Below are 25,642 nucleotides of genomic sequence, written 5' to 3'. Positions count from 1 at the left end.
AGTGTCCTGGGGATGGGTTGATATAATTGTTTTTCCGGCCAATACCAAAAACCAATATTTACCCTTCAACTGTGGCTTATAGCCCATATTTGCAGATACTGATACTTACAGTAAGTGTCTGCAGTAACACAATGTTTAGATTTCCTTTTTGTTTCTTTATTAGAAATGCACAACTTTTCTTTTAATGGAAACAATCACATTGACCTTTTAACCCTTGTGCTATCTTAGATGACCCCACCCTTACATTGACATGTTCTCCCTACCATGACAAAGGTGGATAAAGGTGGAAAGATTTCATGTAATCCATGGACACCAGTGAAGATCACAAATCATTGAAGATAAAAAGTTCAGCACACTGTCTAGTGTGTCTAGATGACCCAACTCCCAAAGTTAAAGCTTTAAAGCTTTAATATAGATATATCTGAAAGCATTCAGACCATTTATTGAAGATTGGACATAACTGTAAACTATAAGCTTCTCATTGCCAGGGATCTGTCAGTAACAACATGTATCCCTATGAAAAAAAACATTTACCTGAAAACAGTCAATTACAGACTATGACTGTAAACATAAACTTCCCAATCTATTAGGAACACGAATACATTTAAAAACAAAGCAACATAAGAAGAATCAAAAGAATATCAGTAGAATTTGTTTTTAACCAATAAACTCAAATTATGCAAATGTCAGCCGATACCAACAGTGTGGGAGTGTTCGTCAGATACTGCTGCCGATATATCGCCCATATCTATTGTAAATCTCTGTCAACAATGTCATATGACCCTGAGGCTTTGTAGCTCATTTCCAAAACATTAACTGTAAATAAAACAGAAAAGTTGACGGTGGGCCACCACTTCCAGGACAAATGGGAATTGGTGAAATCTTTCAGTGAAACATCTAACAACTGTGTCTGCCTTACATGCCTCTGGCTGTTTTTAAGGAGTTCCATCTAAAGAGAGACTACCAGACAAGACATGCTAACAATGACAAGTTAACAAGCTAACTGGGAGTCAATGGTGGACGCAGACCAAATTCTCATTCTTTGATAAATCTGTTTCCCACATAAAAAAAATAATCTGCCTTGATTATGATGCATTGAGGTGTCTCTATAACTATATTTGTTTACCCACCAGATTCCCCTGAGTTTGTCTTCTTCTCGATTTCAGCCAGAAACTGAGTTAAATGGCATATATGGTAAATGGTGTATACTTATATAGCGCTTTTCTACCTACAAGGCCCAAAGTGCTTTACAGTCACAGACCCATTCACCCAGCCGAACACTGGCGCCAACCTACCACCAGAGGCAAGGTGGGGTTCAGTGTCTTGCCCAAGGACACCTCGACACATGGGTGTGCAACCGGGAACGCTTCCGCACTGCCTTCCGCATGAAGGCCTACACCCTTCGCCAGAGCTCTGAAGGTGAGAGTTCAAACCAGCTGGACCAGCACCTCCGGCTCCTTGTTCTTTTGAACGTTAAATAATTTTTGCGTTGTTTCGTGTTGGTGCAGATGCCGGGTCGCTGGCAGACCCAGCCTTAGAGGAGGGGGGCTTTCAACTGGACATCCTTATGGAGGACATGATCCCAACTGTACACTTAAGCTGGTCATCCGGGCCACCAGGTCAGCAGATTATACGGGTTTAAAATCTTAAAGAAAGTTCTGTGCTGCTCATTAAATCTGAGAGCTTTTTCTGCATAGTTGCTGAAATAAATCCAATGTGACATTAAGAGAAGAACGATATGATTGAATCTTTGATCTGGAATTGAAGGTGTTTCCTTACATCCTGACATCACTGATGGGTATCAAGCATCCCCACACAGAGGAGTTACTAAGCCAGACAACCAGTCTTTTGTTTTTCAAAGCAGACCTTAATGTCCTTGTCATCCATGAGCAAAAACTAGTACATGAAAATTATCAGATTATCAATAAATATGTCCGTCTTTGACACATTTCTCCATCGAATAAACAAAAATTCCTGCAATTTCCTGACTGATAAACCAATCTGCATCTTCATGTGACAGTGCAATATGTGATATAAGCCAAAGCTCACACATGCTGGCGGCAAATCCGTAGGCCACACAGCTGACAAAATGCAGGAATTCAATCTGGCGTGAGACAAGGTATTATCCCTGTGAAAGCTCTCCTTCCTTCACCTCCATTATACGGAGCCTGAATGGCTCTCTGGAAGGGATGTTCAGACCCGCAGAGGTTATGGTTACAGGACTCAAGACTTTCTGCCAAGCCTGGAGCTGGTGCAGCGGCCTCTGAAGGTACGGCTTGTGTGGGACAAAAGGAATGAGCTCATTGGGCGGGACCCCCAGTGAAGAGTCTTTCAAGGAAGGGAAAGACGTCAGGTTTTATCTGCGGTGCAGGCGTGGCGAGTGTTCGTCAGACTTCTTTGTGTCAGACTTGTTCTCTTGCACTTCTCTTTGTACAGACACACTGTATCACACGGACAACAGACAACACTATTAAGGAATGTTTGCTTCTCCCAGTGGTCTGTGTAGACCAGGGGTGCCCAAATCAAGGCCTAGAGGGCTGGTGTCCTACATGTTTTCCAACCATCCTGCCTTTGAAGCTACTTATTGGCTAAACACACCTGATCCAGGAAATCAACAGAAAATTAGGCAGGGTTTCTGGAAAACTACCAAGGCTTGGATTTGGGCACCTATGTGGACTCTCATACATCCATTGGTGGAGTAGAAAAACTGGATTTGGGTTGATCATTACGTATTGAAGATGTATCACGTCTTCTCCTAGAGGCTTTTATGAATCTAATCTAATATAGAACCCAATATAGAACCTATATTAAACTTATTGTTTCATAATTACTTGAAAAATAGTCATACATTTGCACACACACGCAAAAGTGAAGGCACTTCTTTCCATCATTCTGCTTCCAGCGTCACAGCAACCTTTATGTAGATTTGATTAGACAGTTTGACTTTTCACTGTTTACTTTTTTTGAAGTTATGTATCTTCTGTTCCAGAGGCTCCAAGAGAGATGCTTATGGAAGAGGAGCCTACTGGATCCAAAATTCCACCTACCTCAAATCAGTTGGTCCAGCTGAATGGCCAACCACACTCTCTGATCCAGTAAGAATGGATTTGGTGCAAAGAGGTCCTTTTCAGACTGAGAAAGACTATGACTTTCCAAAATCCCCCTCATTGAGCTCTTGTGTTCATTATTTTGGATTGTTTTATTGATATTAGATTTGCTATTAAGTTGCTGTTTTAATAATAATGATACATTCACAAAATGTATAAATAGAGAGATCTCATTTATATTACAACAGTTGCGTTTTGTTGGTGCTGCTGATCAGTTAGAGGGCCCACAAATTAAATTTCGCTTAGGGCCCCCGGAAGACCGGGGCCGGCCCTGCTGTGACTAAAGAGCAGCTGTTTCTGTCTCTAATGTGGTTTCAGGTACAAACTTTTCCTGTTTTAACCTGAAGTTTGCAGTTAGTCTTAGCAGATAGTCTCTTCACTCTGCTCCTTTAGATACTCTTGATAGTTTCTTTTTTTCTGAAGCATTTATGCAGCATGTTGCAGTATATACCGGTAAGTCTGGACCGCATGTCTCAGTATTCCTGTAGTTTTCTGTAGCTGCACTTTACTTAACTGGAGTCTTATTTTTTGAACTTTTCATGTAGTTTTACAAACTTTGATTGACTTCAATACATTTCCTTTTGAACGGAAGGGTAGTTTTTGTCAAACGAAAACTAAAACTTTAATGTTAAAGCAACAGTAGGTTTGATGCTTTTGTTTCACATTTGTAATCTGCCTTTTGTGGATTTTTTTCTGAGCTCTCAGCAAAAAATAAAATAGATGATCTGCACTAATTAGTATTTTTACTCTCTGCCTCTGTGGGGCAGCACTGTGCAGCCATAGGGGGGCAGATTGTTCCTAAAGTCTGACTGTGTGTCAGGATGATGATGCTGCTGCCACCCCGGCTGATCAAAACCAGCATGTTTACTGCTGAGCTCTGGGGTTGGGCTCAATGTTGGGGGAGTTCAGAAGGGCTGCAGCGATCGCAGGAGGATTTGGGCTGCAGGTAAGCCATGTCTGTGTCTTCATGTCATTACATGGGGAGGTTGTAGGGAAAATGGTCCAGTCCATTTGTGTTTTTCTTTTTTTTGTTATGTCCAGTAATCTGAGGGTGGAGCAAATGTTTTTTTCTTTACTTTTATGCTTTTTAAAAGTTTTCATCCCTCCTGTACTCACATTCAACAGGTGTTTTTCGCTGATTCATTTAAGGACTTATTGCTACTTGTTCCTTTTTTTTCTTGCATTCTCCAACACTTTTTTTTCTTTGAAATTCGGATTTGAATTAAGCCTTGAAAGACCTCTGACTGGTTCCTGTGATCATTCCGATGCTGCTGTGTTGTCAGGGTAAACCACCAGGATGGCCGGCTCCTTGAGGTTCCAGCATCATCCACGCCTCGCTCTTCTGACCACGCTTTCTGCAGTCTCCCTCCTTTTTTTCTTCAGTCGAGGTGAATTCTCAGCATTTATGGTGTGAAATTATGATTTTTTTTTATTTCTTTGTTATTTTTCCTGGTTTACAGTGGCAGTTGTTGGGATGTTTCTGCCTCATCAGATGTAGGAAAAAGTTTAATGAAATTCTGTTTAAGTCAATGTTTGATTGGAAAAAAGTGGTCTCAGTAACACATAGACATCCGTCCCTTGTCCAAAGGCGCTTAATCCAGTTTAGGGTCATGATTTGCTGGAGCCTGTCCCAGCTACTGTGGTGTGAGGGCGGGGTACACCCTGGACAGGTCACCAGGGTCCCAGTTTAGACTCCAGAAGAAGAAAAGTAAGAAAGAAATGTCGAATTCCTCTTTTAAACATCTGTTTTCTGCTGTTTTCCTGAAGCGTTTAGACTCCAACATGAAGCAGGCAGACAGAGAAGACACTCTCCTGATCCCACAGGTATTTAGGAATTCACTTTTATGCTCTTTTTGTTTGTGTTGCCATGGTTATTTCAGTTTCTATAAATTTATTTGCAAATGGTTTTGGTTTGTCACAATAAAAATGTGTTTGTGGTTTAGTTGAAATGTTTGGACAAATTAACTGAGACTCTTTTAATTATCTTTAGTTCTGCGCTTCTAAAGTCTAATATTGAGCATATTTTGACCAACTTTTTTCACATCTTTTTTTCAACTGCTGTATTCACTGATACATTATTGATCCTTATTTTTTTCAGAGATTGTTAGAAATGAAATATTTTAATGGAAAAACAAACAGCTTTTGTTGTATTTTATGATGGATAAACTCCGTCTTTGGAGGTGGGAGGGGCTTGTGGTGTTGGTTCTCAGAAATACACACTGATTGGAGGTCTGATAGGGTAGGAACAATGACCAATGACCATTTAAAAAAAGCTGGACTGGGTGAGTGTGACCTCATCAATAATTTTTTTTTACTTCCTTCTTCAACCAAAGGAAGCAAATTCAGTGGCCTTTTTTTCAACATCATGTTGGAGCCAGAAATTGTCAATAAGCAGGTATTGGTCAGAGTTGGTCTGAGTCAATGTTTCTATGGCAACAACTCCCACCATTGCGTTTAAACAATTTTTCATGTGAAAAAAAAAGGTATTTAAATATATTTTTTCATATACCATTTCATAATTAGATCACAGTGGATTCATAAATAGTCTTCGTAAAACACTAATGTTTATAAGGTTTTTATTTCAGAATCAGTGATGTCATAATTCCCATTGAACCCTTGAGAACCCAAGAGAAATTTTCTTCTAGGCCCTTAAACTTAATTTGACTTTTTATTTGTGTGTGTTCATTTTAAGTGGCTGCAATTAACAGCCAAACAAAATTTCTTGAATGAATAAATGAAATAAAAATTAAAAAAATATGCAATTTAAAAAAAGGACAGCCAAATTTGACCTTGTGAGTTCTCCAGAGTTTAAAAAACAGTCTTGAGGTTTTAAAATCCAGGGCAGTGGATATTCCTGCATTTTATTGACTTTTTAGTAGTTAGGGAGTAAGGAGGGAGTTTAGACATGGCCTGTCAATCAGTTTTGAAAGTTTGTCGTGAGACCATTGCTTTTTAGAGGCATCTGTTTGGTAAGTCTATAACTTGAATAACTTAAACTACAGAAAAAAATCACTAAAATGTTGCATTAGAAAGAGCCTTCTAAAAATGTATCAGAGCAAGAATAATTCATCTGATAAATAAAATGACTGAGTAGCTGTTTTTCTTCTCCATAGAAGTCGTTCATAGGTCTGCCCACCATTTTAAATACACACCCCTGATAGGCAAGAGTTTGGTTGTCAATAAACAGATGTCTGATTAACTACCACACACACCCCCGACACAAACACGTTAACAGGTCTCATGAATAAAAAAAGTAATAAACCAAGAACAAACCAAGAACAAACTTACACTCTGAAACCAGAGTGTAAGTTTAGTGACATGGTAATCAAGTGTAAACTGCTCCCTTTTGAAACCAGCATCCAGTGGTCTTTTGAAGTACTGCAACCTTTACTACCAAATCAGGAATGTGAGGTGGGGGGGTTCTTCAAAAGTCACAGAATGAGTTTGGGATTCTTTTTTTTAATTCTTGAAAACAAATTGCATTAAGGCCTATCAGAAGAAGAAAAGGTTTTTAGTTCACAGATGTGCTGTTTTTTAGTTTAAAGCTGGATTTTTTTATTTTCAAACTTAGTCTTTTTTTAAATGGGGCTCAATAACAAAAATGTCACAAGGCTGAAAAATCAAAAAATCATGTTAATTCTGATTCCCCCATTTCTTCTAGATAGCTGCATGCTTTTTCTAATTCTGTTCAGAATTTCTATATTTCGTATTTGTATTAAAGCCTGATCAAAACGATACATTGGATGTGTTTTCTTAAAAATCAATAGTATTTTCTTTACTTCTCGATATCGGGGGCTACCCTCTAACGTACAGGATGATCTGGATGTTTCAGTCATGGCTAAGCTGAAGGACTAACTTTTGATCTGACCTTGAGTTGGTCACATGACTAACACCCCAGGATACAACTCGGCTGCGTAATTGTCTCTTTACTGGTACCGTTAGTTCCTCAAGTAATTATTCAGGCCCTTCCTGCTGAGACAGCATCAGAGATTAAACTGTGACTAAACTCTCTATGCCTTCACTCCTCAGATACGCTGGCGGAGCACATCGATCCGGATGCCATCGACCTCACCTCCCTCGTCAATACTTTAATAAATTCAAGTCAGACAGGTGAGTATTTGTTGCACAAATCTGCATGTTTCACACGTGTGTTGATGTGGTTCCATGACTGCTGTCCTGCAGGATCCCAGCAGCTCTTCTCTCTGCTCAGCATCATGTCCTACAGCTCTCTGGCTCTACACAAGCTCACCCTGCTGGTCTACAACAGTACGTCACACTTCCACATGAACTCGCACATGTGCACACACACACACACAAACACAGACACACACAGACAAATGCATGCACAGGTTCGTGCATTTATGCATTCAAGGACACACATTCTAATCCACATGTACACTTGTGTACGAACGCACACATGCACACACATGCAGGACACACACATACTCGTAATTATTCTTTGGAGGACCTAACAGTTTTTTACTAAGTTGTAGGATCCAACATTTCCTGAACTGCTGCTGCTGTAAAAAAAAAATCAGGAAGTACACTTAACAATTACGAAACCTGAAAACCATTTTAATTTTTAAAGAATTTGCACACATATGTGCGCAACCTTTACACACAAGCACAATCAAACAATCACACACACACACGTGTAAACATGCCCATGGGCACACATGTATTCACACACGCACAAACACACACACTCACTCATGCAAACATGCCCATGCGCACATTACCACCTGGCCACATGAATTCACAGGCAGTTGTACACACACAATTACACATACATACACATTTATATGCATCCAGACATGTACACTCAAACAACATGTAATCATTATTACACAAACATATGCACACAGAGATACATGCATGTACACACAGACTCACATGTGCGCTTACTCCCAGCTCTACCTGTTGCTGTTTCCTGCAGTTCATGTCTTTGACTATGCTGCCATCTTGTGGTTCTGATCACTGCTAATTTTTGATAAATACACTGGTTTTATTTCCACTATATTTTACTTAAGTTTATTTAACCGATTAAACTCATTTTCTTTTAATGAAATACTGTAAAATATTAACGTTTTAGAGATTAAAATGTTTTTAGTCTGTGTCTCCCTGACCTCATTCTGCTCTCTGGATGTTTTTCCAGTCTCCAGCGTCAGAGGCGTGGACAGCGGCGTGTTCAAGAGGAGGTTCTGCTACTGTGTCACTAACCAGACCAACGATTTAACAGGTCTGACAGTTACTGCTCAGCAGAAGGGAATCATTAAAGAACACCTTTGAAAAATCTTCTTATCACATCAGATTTCACAGCTGTACTCTTGGATGTGATGGGGAACTCCACCAGTCACCTGCAAGAACTCTTCAAGTCTTCCTCCTTTTTGTCAGGTGGGAGGGATTTGTCAGGTGGGAGGGATTTGTCAGGTGGAAGGGATTAAAAAAAACAGTTTGATATTTGGGTATTGGAGTTGACATTTTGTAAAATAGAGTTGAAATTTTGTGTTTCTGCTTCTGTGTCTCAGTAAGTCAGCGGAACGACTCGGACTGCATCTACATCTGCGTGATGGCGGGGAAGACGGGTAAATAGAAACCTCACCTTACTGTATTATAACCAATCAAAAGATAGGGAAATTTAAAGAAGGAAAGTCCCCGGTTGGGCTGCAACATGTGAAGAAAACCTACGATGATCAATATTGCAATGGGTATATGACTTCCAATACATGATCAAATAGCAAAACATAAAAAAGTTTAAAGAAAGGCCACCATAACTTCAATTAAACACAAAATGACCCACTTATACATAGGAGGCGGACATCTAACTTAAAAAGGCTTAATTAGATTTGTCAATGATGTGAAGGGTCTATCCGATTGGTCAAATGCATAAAGGGCTCTTTTGGATTCTTTAAGTAATTCAAGGTGTTGTAAAATTGTATTGGCGTGTGTGTAAACATTTAAGGTAACCATTTTCTGCAGTATTCGCCATCTTTTGCGATTCGGGTATTTCAAAGGCTAATATCATGATGAAGGTAAATTTACAATTATTGTGCAGGGCAAGTCCACTGAAAAGTTGTTACTTTCAATTATTTTTCTGAAGCAACATGAGTCAGAAAAAACGTTTCAACTTTGGTGAACCAAACTGAAGCTGTGAAGCTAATGGGGAAAACAGTATTTCATCTCTCAGTATATGTAGTAACAAAAAAGTTTAACTAATGGCTCAGGACAGCTCCAAACTGTTCCCACTCACTCACAGTGCATTGTGAGCAACTAAACTGCACCTCATGGTGGTCAAAGACATACATTACATCCTAATTTAGCAATGAAAAATACGTTTTCAGCCTGAATGGATTGACTAAAGTTATCTCAACACAAACTCTGACTGCAGGGGTAATCGCACCCTGCAGTAACACAAAAAAACCTACACAAAAAAACCCCAACTATGGGATGCTAATGAGCTTAAGAGTAAAACTTCACAAGCTATTAATTGGTGGGAAGAAGAACTACAATGACCACCGAAAAAAAAACTTTTTTTTGTCGCAATCCTGCACTCTGTAATGACTCAGCTGTTCATCTCAGATGGCCTCTCAGTTGGTGTTCCACAAAGTTTCATCATTTGACCCCTAAAGTTCTAATTATGAGGCTCTAGTGAAGTGATTTGATTTAAACGTTTAAATATACATGAACAATGCACTTATTATTATTCGAAACAGTGTTTGGTAAATTACTTAAAAAAGTTATTGACTACTTTACTTTAGTTACTGGATGAAATTGTAATTAAATTATTGTACTCATTCCTTCATTTAAAAAGTAATTCACTACTCATTAGTTTACTATACTTTTTTTTCCACTCATATACACATTCTCAAGGGAAAAACAACATTAACAAGACCCCCTTGTTACCCCCATTTAACTTTAAGTTTGAGGATATTACCTCGTCCAAAGAAGCTGATTTTATAAATCAGACAAAAGGGTGAAAAATGACACAAACAAGTTACAACACGAGTCCCATGCCATTGTGCAAAGTGATATGTGATAAAAGACTGCTACACTTATTTACATATAACTATCGAATCTGAAACTGAAAGGGTGTATTCAAATTACAAATTAATTTTATTTATAAAGCACCTTTCTTGTAATAGGAACAGCTCAAGGTGCTGTACATAAAAACAAACAAGAACACAAAAATACCAATCCCCACACATGCAATAATATAATAAAATAAGCCCCTCACAATGATATACACAAAAACAAACTCAAAGACAAAAGAAATTAATATTAGAAAAGCTTAAAAAGAGAGAACCCAGAAGGTACCATCCGCCCCGTCCTCCTGTTGGCTTGGGTGTCAGCATCCGAGCAACACACAACAACTCATCTCCAGCACCTTCCTCCCCACAATCCCCCAACCCCTGCGTCTAATGCACCTGACATGGGCACACCAGGCCAGGAGGACTCAGAACAAGAGACACCAGAGGACGAACTCTGGGAGCACCCATAGTTTTGAGCCTCGCAGTGGATTTTTGTTCTAAGCCAAGGGATCGTTGCTTTATATTTGTCCACGGTTCATCTGTTGTTTCATTCCTACTCTCTTTAAATCGACGTCTGAATTGGTTCAGTTGTCTGCTCCGAGGACGGATTTTATTTAGACTAAGGAATTCCGGGCAAACCAAAGCTCAGTCCGACTGGAAACGAACTGAGACCACCTTGAAAGATGGGTCGGAGAGCGATTCCTGGTCCCAAACCAGGGTCTGCTTGAATGTATTCAGACTGAAATATTTTTCTGGATTTTCGGGGGAAACTAATCTGGTTAATGAATCTAGGAACCATTTAATTTGCAACGGGGTTTCTGCTCTTCTGCTCACCTGTTGCTTCTTGGGGATGTGAGTCCAACACTCGAGACGGGAGGTCTTCTCACTTAATCTCTATCTATCATTGGATTTTGAATTGAAGCAATGTGACTGCACCAATGATGTCATGTCTGTACTTTGACCGATCCCCAACTCTGCATTTGTATACACATATTTGACAAAAGTAATTAAATTTAATTAATTTGTTATTCTGTAATCCTATACCCTCAACTCTGTCAAAGGTTTGACAACTGACGTGACCCCATCAAAACTCCCAATTACCGTATTTTCCCGACCATAAGGCACACTTTAAAGTCTTAAATTTTCTCCAAAAGGTAGGGGACACCCTATGAGGCGGTGCATGTGTTGTTGTGGAACATAGAAGACGACGGCATGGGAACACGGGAGGGAATTGTGGGTGTGAACAACAGAACAGCATTGTTTACAACATCACTAAAGCACAGTTTAAACTGCAAGCTATCAGTTACGCGTAGGAACACGTGAGCAGCTGCGAGAGAATTCAAGATGAATTAATCCATTGTTCACAAGTGGAGGAAGCCAAGTGGAGGAAGCCAAGTGGAGGAAGCTGGAAAATGAACTCAGACAAGTCAAGATGAAGCGGCTGAGTTTCCGTGGAAAAAAGGCGACTCGAGCGATGAATTAAATAATAAACGATCAGCGAACAGCTAAGAGACGCATCTCTATAGTCACCATTCGTCTGAGGGCAGTAACACTTGCGAATAAAGCTTTTACTTTCGCTTTATAAAAACACTTTCATCTTTCCATCCCGACGAGGAATACGGTGGTGCAGCAACTTCCAGCGGATTATAATGAAAAGCTGCCCATCTTCCGTTACTACTACAGTAAAAGATTGCCGACAAACACCTCCAGCACAGCCACATCACTAACACGGATGACATCCTGGTAAGTCACACCGTCAAAAAGAACGGTAGCAGCATGGTAGCGATACTCACAATGGGGCAAAGCCTTTATTGTTGTGGAAGGCAGCGCAGGGCAAGTTACGCCAAAATTTGTGAATGGATTTTAGAAGCTTGAACTAATGTGTCTGCTTGCACTGCTTACAAAGTGCCGAAAAGCTGACATCATTCTCGAGGGGCCACACAGCAATGAGACGAACTCTGACAATGACCAAAGGGAACCTGCCGTGTTTAATGAAATTTTGCACACCTGTTAATTTCGGACACAGAAGATGAGGACTTTGACAGATTTTTGGATGCTGATTGATGACTGAAAGATGAAAAATAAATCAAAACCAACTCAGTTTTGCACCTGCTGCCTTTTTTAAACACACACTAGCATGCATGTTTTACCGGTATGTGTTAACTTGCCTACGCCCTAACACCTGCTGCGCCTGTTGTATGTGTCAAATACAGAAAAATCCCCCATACCTGAGACTGCACCCTATAACCCAGTGTGCCCTATGGTCGTGAAAATAAGGTAAAACTAAAAACAATACTCAAGTCTGGCACTCTGCGATCCCCTATAAGAGTATTTATGGGCGACCTCACAGTGAGGAAACCTAGCTGTGAGGTTGCCCACTGCAGCCATTTCAGGGGTTAGAACGACTCATCCCCTGGAGGGAAACCAACCCCGGAAAGGGTCTCAACAGCTCACCCTTGGTTCGCTGACTGTGACCATCGTTTTCCTAGAGTTCCACCATGCCCCCCGTAATCCTTAGGTGTAGTGATCTCCGGCTCGAATGACCACGTTTATGTTGGGTTCAAACAAACTGCAACGTCAGAAAATAACGTAAGGACAGAAAGGCAAGAAAGATTCAAGGTACCTTTACGCTTGAGGAAAACGGATAGAGATATGCTCAGTTACAATCTCCAACTGCTCTGAAGCATATTCTGCCATCCCCTCTCCTTTTATTAATCTCAGGGCATTTCTTAGGTTACATGTGTGTGACCGTTCTAAAGGTTAGGGGTCACACAGCAGCCATGCAGGCCAGGAAACTGACTAAACATATTTAGTTAGACAGAAAACTAAACATATTTGTTCACATGTTATGCTGGCTCAGCAGTCTTTGGTTAGGGCCTGCATCCTGTTTTGCAGAGATAACTTGCTGGATAAATGCTGGGCCGTTGTGCTGCAGTCAAAGGATTTTCTTGTACTTTCCTGGAAAACAAGTTCTTGCAAAAAGAGTCTGCACACTTCGTCACATATGATCACACAGTAGTTTAATAGGTCAATAGTTCAGAGTAAATATGGGATGACAACCAAATCCTGAGGGCTTTGGCAGACACAGTAAGGACAGCAATCATCAACTGCAAGTACCAACACACCCCCAAGCAGTCTATCACCTTTGTCAGAGCTGGGGAGAAGGCACAACAGCAGCCAAGCCTGCAAGAGGGGTTCTCACCACTCCACGAGACTCCAAGTCCACCTAGAACAACTCAAGTTCCCAGAGCACAACAGTTCACTCCACCCAGACATGGTGTTAACATCAGTCATGAAAGCAAGTGGTCCTGGTTAAGCTTACTGTTGACTGGAAAGACAGAATGGAGGAGCCCAACGAACACATGTGGGCCAAATACGCCAAGCTAGTGTCAGAATGCCGGTGCAAAATCTGGAAAGCCAGCTGTGAAACAGTTGAGTTGGGGAGCTGGGGTTTTTCTCGCCAGTCACTACCACATACCCTCAAATTCCTTCAACTACCCCTGGCTGCAGCCTGCAGAACTGCACAACATAGTGGAATGCTGAAACGCTGAGGAATGTGAACATGCTGTGGAATGTTAACCCCGCCCATGCTGAGCCCATCTTCTTCTTTGGTTTCACAAGTTTCCATGTGCAATATTGCCACCTACCAGTTTTTAAGGAGTTTTTCCTTACCGTGAAGGGGGGGTCTAAGGGCAGGAATATCAGTTTAGATTAATCTGTTTTGTTCAAGTTTAGTATTAATCCTAATGCACTCTTTGTGTTAATGATCCCTTTGTCGTTGTATGTTTACCTTACAATTACCGGTATGAAGCCCATTGAGACGTCTGTAATTCGAATTGGCGCTAAATAAATTTTTTTTTTTTATTGAATTAGAGAATTTATACAGTGATTGCTGTCTTCTTATGCATTTTACAAGTTTCCATGTGCATGTATTAGGGAGTTAATAAATTTTGTCTGGCCTCACGGACTCAAAAAAATAACTCATTGGATGAACTCAATTTAATTGTGGGCAGGATTTCCATCCAATAAATATGTGTAACCCCACCTCAAAGAAAATTCTTCCATGTAACGAAATATAATTGAGTCAATTGAACTTAATTTTTATCAAGAAAGGCAAGGGAAAAAAAAACATGCAACAGCAGTCTGAAACCAGCCTCAAACGCAGAACCTCTGGATGTTAAACCTGCTAACTAATCCAGTGAGCTAACACTTTTGTGATGTCATAGAGCCGCCGGTATAAACAAATAGATTAATTATTTACACGAATGAGGCTCGTCGTGTTTCATCTTATTGGGAGAAGCCGAGTTGAAACGATTTCATGCCACAGTTCGTTTTTTACGTGAAAAGTCGAAGGATTTGAAGGACCAAAAGTCAAACCAGGCATTAGACGAAGGAGTTGAACATTTTAATAGTTGAATGGTTAAAATATGTGAAAAATTGTAGCCGTAAGACAGCAAAAAGAATAAATAAAGAGAAACAGGGAAACAGCATTCAACAGCATGTCCCTTACTTGAACTCAATTATTCTGGATTACTGGAGTTCTCGGGGAAACTATTAATACATTTTGTGTTAGGTGAATTAAATGTAGATACATTCTTTTAAAATAAATATTTTTAAATAAAACAAACACAATTTTATAGTGTTACATGAAAGAGGGGCTTGAATCATTTTTTTGAGTGATAAAAAAAACATTGCACCATTCAAATTTTCCTCCCCTCTGTTCTCTTTCTTCCTCATATAATTACCAATGACACAAAATATGCTCCACTTATTCTTCCCCTTTCCTGCAATCACAACTGCACTGACGAAGGTGAATCAAATGCACGGGCTCAGCGTGGGCGGGGTTAACATTCCACAGCGTGTTCACATTCCTCAGCGTTCCAGCATTCCACTACGTTGAGCCGTTCTGCAGGCTGCAGCCAGGGCTTACTCAATTCCTTGAGGGAAAAGGTCAGCTGTGCAGAAGAGCCATAAAAACATCAATAAGGCTGCGAAGAAAGCCTTAAGATGGCTTTGGATCCTGAGGGGGGATTTGTGGAGTAGTGGGCCACTTGGAACCAAGTCAGGGACCGATTGCCCCTGGCCGGGTCATTTGAGCGAGTTTGTTTGATGATTAAAGACCCAAAACACCCCATGACCTCAGGTTCATCACTGATGATGTATCCAAGTAGCACCTAGTGGTGTATGTAAGAACAAAAAAAAAACATTAATGTGAGTGTTTGTTTTTTTTGTATTTTTTACATTTAGAACAGTAAACTTCAAACCCTTGCTGTTTATTTATACTTCACTCCATTTCTTTGTCTTGTGTTTGGACATATTGACAGTCGAGTTGAATCTATTCTATTGTCATCTAATCTAAAATGTTTTCTTCCAAAATTAGAAAAGTAACTTAAAAACATTTTAAAGGTTTGATTTTGATTTTAAAATGTTTAAAATTGTTTAATTTCAACAAGAAATAAAGGCAAATTTAATGAATATAAATACTGTTAAGCTTTAAATACTGACAGGGGTTCATCCAAATAAACACCTCATGTGTCATAAGATTCATAACCTCCTATTGTAACAGTAAAAAGTGTCCAACACAAGAGGCCTTCTGTTTGTTCAGCTGTAAAACAGGACAATATAGAAAATTATAATAACTTAAAAAAGGGGGGGGGTCAAAATGTCAAACCATACTTTTTTACAGTGTTCAATTGTAATGGTGATTTGCAAAATGCTAATCTATTTATCATTGTCTGATTTTTCAAACTCCTAGAAAAGGAAAGGTTTTAAACCACCTAATACATTAATGAGACCTCACAAGACTTTAGATCTGATCGGTCCGATCTGCTGTTCCTAAACAAAGATCTGAATCAAGATTTTATTCAAAAAAAATATGAACAATTCTGCAGGGCTTTAATTTTTTAAAAATCTTCCTCTTGGATGGTTCTGCTTCTTCAGGCAGAGACATTCCTGATCTTTGGAGAGACGGCTCCATCACTCCACTATTCAACCAGACTATTGTTGAAAGTCCCCAAACAGGTGAATGAGTCGCATGACCAGCAGGTGGCAGCACTCACCTGCTACAACTGTTTCAACACAGATTATTGTGCTTTTGTGTTTTTGCTCTTTATAATCTGTTTGATTGAGAATTTTAGTCACATTTTCTGAATGTTAAATCATTAGAATCTTTTTTGTTTCCATGACTGTCGTGTTGTTAGCTGTGATTTCACACTATCCTTCATGGATTTAACTCCAACATTGGAGCATTTTTTATTTGTAAACAAACAAACAGACCAAACAAATATTATTTGGTGAATTGTGGGCAAAAAGAAAGACGCCATAAACTTTTGCTGATTAGATGCTTCCTGTTTTCAGTAATCTGGAAATTTAAACACAATTTGCAATGAAGATTTATTTTATTGTGAAATTTGGAGATAAATCTTATTTGAAGGAGAAAATGTAAGACATTTCTAGAGCTTTTTTTTTCCATTTCTTAGTAACCAACATATCTTCCTTGGAGCTTCCTGGTGGTGAGTGTTTACTAAGAAGAAGTTGGTCATCAAAGAGCTGTTTCTGTCCTTAAAACCTGATCTATGTCTGTTTTTACCTCAGAATGGAACCAGCAGCTCACCAGTTTGAGTCACTCTCCTCCATCTGGGATGAGCTCCACGCCGGCCAGCAGCGACGGTGAGTCTGTGACACTTTGAAAACCAACAAAATCCTTTTTTAAATAAATTATTTGTACCCATATGAAGGATGTGTGTAGTTTCAGGAACTTAGTTGTGGCTTTAAAGCAGGGGTCTCAAACTCAATTCACCTTGCAGCCACTGAAGGCTGAGCGCACATGCACATGCGCACAGTTCATGGGTGTCTGAAAAAGAATAAAATGAACTAGATTGAAATAATGTTTGGCATATTTGCCATTCATCCGAATTCAATTTTTTTATTTCTCTGTGATAAAACAATGTAAAGGCTGAACTCTGTGGATTTAATCTTTAACAATGTTTATTCAAGTAGAAACTCACATTTTATGAAACTTGCTTGAGGATCAAAAATACCTTTTCCTTTTATTTTCTTCATGTCGCTGATGTTCAGCTTCAACAGTCACTCTGGAACAAAAATCTGTGACGACAAATGAGGTCACAGCACGACGATCTCCCACGACCTTCGTGCCCCAGACTCCCACAACTAGAAGGCAGGAGACGCCACGGACAACCCGAAGGTTTAGCACGCCATCAGTGGAAACCAAAACTTCAGCTTCACATCCCAGAACAACAACAGCTGGATCCTCGGACACAAATCCTCGGCAATGGAGCTCCTTCTCCTTCTCCTCCTCCTCTTCAATCGCCCCAGGAAGTACACCTGCAACCTCCTCCCAGCTCACCTCAGAACCACACACACCAGGTCCTGGTCCCTCTCTGGTGACAGCAGCAGCGAGGACAGCGGTTCAACAAACCTCTGCTGCTGCTGCTGCTGTAGCAACCAGATTCCCACCCGTCCAGTCCACAGCCACTTCCACGGCATCCAGGAGGAGCACCGGCAGGAGAACGACAGCGTCCAGCACGTTGGTGCAAACAGAGGAAGCAGGTAAACGTTCACCACTCTCCAACCGCAATCCTCCTGCAGGATTTTCACTCAATAGTGGAAATAATCTAAACTGATGCAGCAGAAAGCTGCGTTTATCCTTCAGTCTGATGTTGTGTCACAGTTTCAAGCGTTAGAAAATTAAGGCAGTGTTGCCAGATGGAGTTCCGGTTTTCCAGCCCAAAAGTCATCTGAAAAGTGAGCAGGAAGCGAATGATTCACTCACTGCTCAGAATTAGTTGAGCAAAATATGAATAATCACATAAAGACATAAAAGTTCTTTGAGAGTCTGTGGCAATTTCTCCTTGGTCCACCAGGAGGTGACGGACCTTCTTGGAAGAGAGAACAAAGGTATTTCCAGATTAAGAGGAGTTGCAACAAAAACTGCAAAGGCTGAACGTCACTCACTTGTGTGATGAAGGTAGTATCTGGTGGGGACTAATAGTTCAACTACATGGTCAAGATAATCCAAATGTTCTGTAATCCAAAACCAAAAACAAACTAAACTAAACAGTCTCACCAGAAGAAGAGCGTTTTTCAGGCGAGTAAAACAGGCAAACCCACCCTGGCTGGGGAGTCACAGGCTCTGGTGACTTTCTGGCAATGATTGGCTGGACAGCAGCTGCTATGAAGGTTGCAACACAGGTGAGAGAGGCAACAAATTTACCTGGTGAGGCTAAACGCGGCCAAACGTTTTTGAGTCAAGCTGCTATGACTCAACCTTAATTTGATTTGATTTGATTTATTTGATTTATTGATTTATTTCAAGCATTGTAGTCAATGCAATAAAGAATTTACACATATTTATCAAACTCAATACAGAAATGATGAAATGCATAGATTAAAAAGACAGAAAATAAAACAAAACCAAAATGTCACTTATAACACATTTGCTAAATTAATACAGTGATTATTATCTAAAGTATAAGTAGAGTTTGATTTATTGCTTGAAAAGGAGTAGGAAGAAGCACGTTTATATAATCCCACCCCTACTGAGTTCATTCATTTGATAGTTTTACAGTGTTTTAAATCCGGTTTTGATCAGATAGATTGTCTTCAAGTAACAAAATCCAGTTCCTAGTAATGATTGATTATCTTTAGAAAACATTCATTCATGCTTTCAGTAAACAGTAATGGTAACCATTATGTAATAATCATTGATTATCATTAGAACACATGATAACACTAAACCAGTAATTATTGCTACACATTGCAGATCAAGTAAACAAAATCAATAGCTTATTGGTTGTAATTCAAACCTTTCAGTAATCATTATTGCACATTACAATGTAACACTCATTGGTGGTGATTAAAAGAGCTTTGATTATTTCACCACAATGAAGTTCACACATGTATTTGGAATTATTCAAACACCTGATGATCCTTAAATCCTCTTATCTTCATATCCTGAAATAAGAGTTTCTTTATACATTTTCTTTAATATTTGAATATTTGAACATTTTTTGAGCTCATTACTTAAACTGTTCCAAAGCTTAGTGCCACACACCGACACAGAAACCTTTTTTGTGGTTCTTATCAGTTTGATCTTGAAGTTCCTAATTCCCCTCAGTCTGTAGCCTCCTTCATTTTCTAAGAACTGTTTTTGGATGTTGGATGGTAACAGTTTCCAGCTGGCTCTGTATAAAAGTTGCGCAGTGTAAAAATCCACAAGGTCATACAGTTTTAAAAGTCTAGATTGATAGAATAAATTGTTTGTATGATCAAGATATCCGGCTTTATGTACAATTCTGACGGCTCGTTTTTGAAGTAAAAAGAGAGGATGTAGTGAGCTCTTGTAATTATTCCCCCAAATTTCTATACAGTAGGTGAAATATGGTAATATTAAAGAACAGTACAATAAATATCTACTGTTGTATCCTAACATATGTTTAGATTTATTTACGATTGAAATACTTTTTGAGACTTTAGTTTGTATGTGTCTGATGTGTGGCTTCCAACTTAGTTTGTCATCAATAAAAAACCCTAAAAATTTGATTTCTGTAACACTTTTGATTAAGACATTATTTATTTCAATTGAGAGCTCTTTATTTCAATGTAGTTTCCAAAAAACATCACAACCTTAAGATAACACCAAGAAGTTCATCAGAAATGATATAACCTGTTGTGAGTATTTACAAACACGTGATCCAAATAATATTTACCTACTACGGATTAAGTTTCATATGACCATCTTTTTATGAACTTAGCAGGACCATGTTGGACCAAAGGAGAACAAAAAATGTCCAGCGGTTCAGCAAAAAAACACCAAAGTGAACGCTACAGAGAGACTACAACACAGAGACAGCACCATGAAGAATACACACACACAGACACACAAAAAGCCTCTCCTGGACAAAATCTACATGACTCTATCGTTAAAGTCCTCCCTATCTTTTTAGTTTTAGAAGCCTTTCAGTCTCAATAAAAATGTGTTGGTCCAAAACTGATCATCCATTATTTATTCCTTCACATTTTGATCGCCATTGGAAAAAGCTCAGAGCTGCCTCACAGCTAACACTGTATTTCAACAGGAAATATGCAGAGATTTTCTGGATAAAAATGATTAAAAGGATAGGAAACATACATTAAAAAATCATTTATATAAATTTTATTATTAGCAAAAATCCTATGTTGTCAAGTGAGGATGACAGCTGAAGCACTGCCTCAATTCAATTTTTTATTTTTCTGTGATAAAACAATGTAAAGCCTGAACTCTGTAGATTTAATCTTTAACAATGTTTATTTAAGTAGAAACTCACATTTAATGAAATTTGCTTGAGGATCAAAAATACCTTTTCCTTTTATTTTCTTCATGTCGCTGATGTTCAGCTTCAACAGTCACTCTGGAACAAAAATCTGTGACGACAAATGAGGTCACAGCACGACGATCTCCTACGACCTTCGTGCCCCAGACTCCCACAACTAGAAGGCAGGAGACGCCACGGACAACCGGAAGGTTTAGCACGCCATCAGTGGAAACCAAAACTTCAGCTTCACATCCCAGAACAACAACAGCTGGATCCTCGGACACAAATCCTCGGCAATGGAGCTCCTTCTCCTTCTCCTCCTCCTCTTCAATCGCCCCAGGAAGTACACCTGCAACCTCCTCCCAGCTCACCTCAGAACCACACACACCAGGTCCTGGTCCCTCTCTGGTGACAGCAGCAGCGAGGACAGCGGTTCAACAAACCTCTGCTGCTGCTGCTGCTGTAGCAACCAGATTCCCACCCGTCCAGTCCACAGCCACTTCCACGGCATCCAGGAGGAGCACCGGCAGGAGAACGACAGCGTCCAGCACGTTGGTGCAAACAGAGGAAGCAGGTAAACGTTCACCACTCTCCAACCGCAATCCTCCTGCAGGATTTTCACTCAATAGTGGAAATAATCTAAACTGATGCAGCAGAAAGCTGCGTTTATCCTTCAGTCTGATGTTGTGTCACAGTTTCAAGCGTTAGAAAATTAAGGCAGTGTTGCCAGATGGAGTTCCGGTTTTCCAGCCCAAAAGTCATCTGAAAAGTGAGCAGGAAGCGAATGATTCACTCACTGCTCAGAATTAGTTGAGCAAAATATGAATAATCACATAAAGACATAAAAGTTCTTTGAGAGTCTGTGGCAATTTCTCCTTGGTCCACCAGGAGGTGACGGACCTTCTTGGAAGAGAGAACAAAGGTATTTCCAGATTAAGAGGAGTTGCAACAAAAACTGCAAAGGCTGAACGTCACTCACTTGTGTGATGAAGGTAGTATCTGGTGGGGACTAATAGTTCAACTACATGGTCAAGATAATCCAAATGTTCTGTAATCCAAAACCAAAACATTGTCTAAACAGTCTCACCAGAAGAAGAGCGTTTTTCAGGCGAGTAAAACAGGCAAACCCACCCTGGCTGGGGAGTCACAGGCTCTGGTGACTTTCTGGCAATGATTGGCTGGACAGCAGCTGCTATGAAGGTTGCAACACAGGTGAGAGAGGCAACAAATTTACCTGGTGAGGCTAAACGCGGCCAAACGTTTTTGAGTCAAGCTGCTATGACTCAACCTTAATTTGATTTGATTTGATTTATTTGATTTATTGATTTATTTCAAGCATTGTAGTCAATGCAATAAAGAATTTACACATATTTATCAAACTCAATACAGAAATGATGAAATGCATAGATTAAAAAGACAGAAAATAAAACAAAACCAAAATGTCACTTATAACACATTTGCTAAATTAATACAGTGATTATTATCTAAAGTATAAGTAGAGTTTGATTTATTGCTTGAAAAGGAGTAGGAAGAAGCACGTTTATATAATCCCACCCCTACTGAGTTCATTCATTTGATAGTTTTACAGTGTTTTAAATCCGGTTTTGATCAGATAGATTGTCTTCAAGTAACAAAATCCAGTTCCTAGTAATGATTGATTATCTTTAGAAAACATTCATTCATGCTTTCAGTAAACAGTAATGGTAACCATTATGTAATAATCATTGATTATCATTAGAACACATGATAACACTAAACCAGTAATTATTGCTACACATTGCAGATCAAGTAAACAAAATCAATAGCTTATTGGTTGTAATTCAAACCTTTCAGTAATCATTATTGCACATTACAATGTAACACTCATTGGTTGTGATTAAAAGAGCTTTGATTATTTCACCACAATGAAGTTCACACATGTATTTGGAATTATTCAAACACGTGTTGATCCTTAACTCCTCTTATCTTCATATCCTGAAATAAGAGTTTCTTTATACATTTTCTTTAATATTTGAATATTTGAACATTTTTTGAGCTCATTACTTAAACTGTTCCAAAGCTTAGTGCCACACACCGACACAGAAACCTTTTTTGTGGTTCTTATCAGTTTGATCTTGAAGTTCCTAATTCCCCTCAGTCTGTAGCCTCCTTCATTTTCTAAGAACTGTTTTTGGATGTTGGATGGTAACAGTTTCCAGCTGGCTCTGTATAAAAGTTGCGCAGTGTAAAAATCCACAAGGTCATACAGTTTTAAAAGTCTAGATTGATAGAATAAATTGTTTGTATGATCAAGATATCCGGCTTTATGTACAATTCTGACGGCTCGTTTTTGAAGTAAAAAGAGAGGATGTAGTGAGCTCTTGTAATTATTCCCCCAAATTTCTATACAGTAGGTGAAATATGGTAATATTAAAGAACAGTACAATAAATATCTACTGTTGTATCCTAACATATGTTTAGATTTATTTACGATTGAAATACTTTTTGAGACTTTAGTTTGTATGTGTCTGATGTGTGGCTTCCAACTTAGTTTGTCATCAATAAAAAACCCTAAAAATTTGATTTCTGTAACACTTTTGATTAAGACATTATTTATTTCAATTGAGAGCTCTTTATTTCAATGTAGTTTCCAAAAAACATCACAACCTTAAGATAACACCAAGAAGTTCATCAGAAATGATATAACCTGTTGTGAGTATTTACAAACACGTGATCCAAATAATATTTACCTACTACGGATTAAGTTTCATATGACCATCTTTTTATGAACTTAGCAGGACCATGTTGGACCAAAGGAGAACAAAAAATGTCCAGCGGTTCAGCAAAAAAACACCAAAGTGAACGCTACAGAGAGACTACAACACAGAGACAGCACCATGAAGAATACACACACACAGACACACAAAAAGCCTCTCCTGGACAAAATCTACATGACTCTATCGTTAAAGTCCTCCCTATCTTTTTAGTTTTAGAAGCCTTTCAGTCTCAATAAAAATGTGTTGGTCCAAAACTGATCATCCAATATTTATTCCTTCACATTTTGATCGCCATTGGAAAAAGCTCAGAGCTGCCTCACAGCTAACACTGTATTTCAACAGGAAATATGCAGAGATTTTCTGGATAAAAATGATTAAAAGGATAGGAAACATACATTAAAAAATCATTTATATAAATTTTATTATTAGCAAAAATCCTATGTTGTCAAGTGAGGATGACAGCTGAAGCACTGCCTCAATTCAATTTTTTATTTTTCTGTGATAAAACAATGTAAAGCCTGAACTCTGTAGATTTAATCTTTAACAATGTTTATTTAAGTAGAAACTCACATTTAATGAAATTTGCTTGAGGATCAAAAATACCTTTTCCTTTTATTTTCTTCATGTCGCTGATGTTCAGCTTCAACAGTCACTCTGGAACAAAAATCTGTGACGACAAATGAGGTCACAGCACGACGATCTCCCACGACCTTCGTGCCCCAGACTCCCACAACTAGAAGGCAGGAGACGCCACGGACAACCGGAAAGTTTAGCACGCCATCAGTGGAAACCAAAACTTCAGCTTCACATCCCAGAACAACAACAGCTGGATCCTCGGACACAAATCCTCAGCGATGGAGCTCCTCCTCTTCTTCAGCCGCCCCAGGCCCAAGAAGTACACCTGCAACCTCCTCCCAGCTCACCTCAGAACCACACACACCAGGTCCTGGTCCCTCTCTGGTGACAGCAGCAGCGAGGACAGCGGTTCAACAAACCTCTGCTGCTGCTGCTGCTGTAGCAACCAGATTCCCACCCGTCCAGTCAACAGCCACTTCCAAGGCATCCAGGAGGAGCACCGGCAGGAGAACGACAGCGTCCAGCACGTTGGTGCAAACAGAGGAAGCAGGTAAACGTTCACCACTCTCCAACCGCAATCCTCCTGCAGGATTTTCACTCAATAGTGGAAATAATCTAAACTGATGCAGCAGAAAGCTGCGTTTATCCTTCAGTCTGATGTTGTGTCACAGTTTCAAGCGTTAGAAAATTAAGGCAGTGTTGCCAGATGGAGTTCCGGTTTTCCAGCCCAAAAGTCATCTGAAAAGTGAGCAGGAAGCGAATGATTCACTCACTGCTCAGAATTAGTTGAGCAAAATATGAATAATCACATAAAGACATAAAAGTTCTTTGAGAGTCTGTGGCAATTTCTCCTTGGTCCACCAGGAGGTGACGGACCTTCTTGGAAGAGAGAACAAAGGTATTTCCAGATTAAGAGGAGTTGCAACAAAAACTGCAAAGGCTGAACGTCACTCACTTGTGTGATGAAGGTAGTATCTGGTGGGGACTAATAGTTCAACTACATGGTCAAGATAATCCAAATGTTCTGTAATCCAAAACCAAAACATTGTCTAAACAGTCTCACCAGAAGAAGAGCGTTTTTCAGGCGAGTAAAACAGGGAAACCCACCCTGGCTGGGGAGTCACAGGCTCTGGTGACTTTCTGGCAATGATTGGCTGGACAGCAGCTGCTATGAAGGTTGCAACACAGGTGAGAGAGGCAACAAATTTACCTGGTGAGGCTAAACGCGGCCAAACGTTTTTGAGTCAAGCTGCTATGACTCAACCTTAATTTGATTTGATTTGATTTATTGATTTATTTCAAGCATTGTAGTCAAAGCAATAAAGAATTTACACATATTTATCAAACTCAATACAGAAATGATGAAATGCATAGATTAAAAAGACAGAAAATAAAACAAAACCAAAATGTCACTTATAACACATTTGCTAAATTAATACAGTGATTATTATCTAAAGTATAAGTAGAGTTTGATTTATTGCTTGAAAAGGAGTAGGAAGAAGCACGTTTATATAATCCCACCCCTACTGAGTTCATTCATTTGATAGTTTTACAGTGTTTTAAATCCGGTTTTGATCAGATAGATTGTCTTCAAGTAACAAAATCCAGTTCCTAGTAATGATTGATTATCTTTAGAAAACATTCATTCATGCTTTCAGTAAACAGTAATGGTAACCATTATGTAATAATCATTGATTATCATTAGAACACATGATAACACTAAACCAGTAATTATTGCTACACATTGCAGATCAAGTAAACAAAATCAATAGCTTATTGGTTGTAATTCAAACCTTTCAGTAATCATTATTGCACATTACAATGTAACACTCATTGGTTGTGATTAAAAGAGCTTTGATTAT

The 25,642-nt window shown here is 39.3% G+C and overlaps 1 protein-coding gene across 3 annotated transcripts in view; it reads left to right on the top strand.

The window, feature by feature from the left end:
• Positions 1 to 2,098: 2,098 nt before the first annotated feature.
• hhla1 (HHLA1 neighbor of OC90) overlaps positions 2,099 to 25,642 on the top strand; it is a 40,354-nt gene continuing 16,810 nt past the window's right edge. Inside the window, exons 1-14 of one of the 3 annotated variants that reach the window (XM_078934429.1) lie at positions 2,099 to 4,053; positions 4,391 to 4,495; positions 4,875 to 4,931; positions 7,137 to 7,217; positions 7,290 to 7,373; positions 8,263 to 8,346; positions 8,418 to 8,501; positions 8,636 to 8,692; positions 16,076 to 16,156; positions 16,615 to 16,647; positions 16,730 to 16,804; positions 17,213 to 17,704; positions 20,531 to 21,022; positions 23,845 to 24,330. In XM_078934429.1, the coding sequence (XP_078790555.1) occupies positions 4,405 to 4,495; positions 4,875 to 4,931; positions 7,137 to 7,217; positions 7,290 to 7,373; positions 8,263 to 8,346; positions 8,418 to 8,501; positions 8,636 to 8,692; positions 16,076 to 16,156; positions 16,615 to 16,647; positions 16,730 to 16,804; positions 17,213 to 17,704; positions 20,531 to 21,022; positions 23,845 to 24,330 (2,197 nt within the window). In that variant the 5' untranslated portion in view covers positions 2,099 to 4,053; positions 4,391 to 4,404. Of the gene's footprint in view, positions 4,496 to 4,874; positions 4,932 to 7,136; positions 7,218 to 7,289; positions 7,374 to 8,262; positions 8,347 to 8,417; positions 8,502 to 8,635; positions 8,693 to 16,075; positions 16,157 to 16,614; positions 16,648 to 16,729; positions 16,805 to 17,212; positions 17,705 to 20,530; positions 21,023 to 23,844; positions 24,331 to 25,642 lie in introns of all 3 variants that reach the window. The other 2 variants (XM_078934428.1, XM_078934430.1) reach the window with 2 other exon arrangements.

This window comes from Oryzias latipes, chromosome 17 (genome assembly GCF_053564925.1).
Source record: "Oryzias latipes strain Hd-rR chromosome 17, Olatipes_Hd-rR_3.1".
NCBI lineage: Eukaryota > Metazoa > Chordata > Actinopteri > Beloniformes > Adrianichthyidae > Oryzias > Oryzias latipes.
The sequence above is the reverse complement of the archived record's forward strand: the minus strand, read 5'-3'. Positions and strand labels throughout refer to the sequence as shown.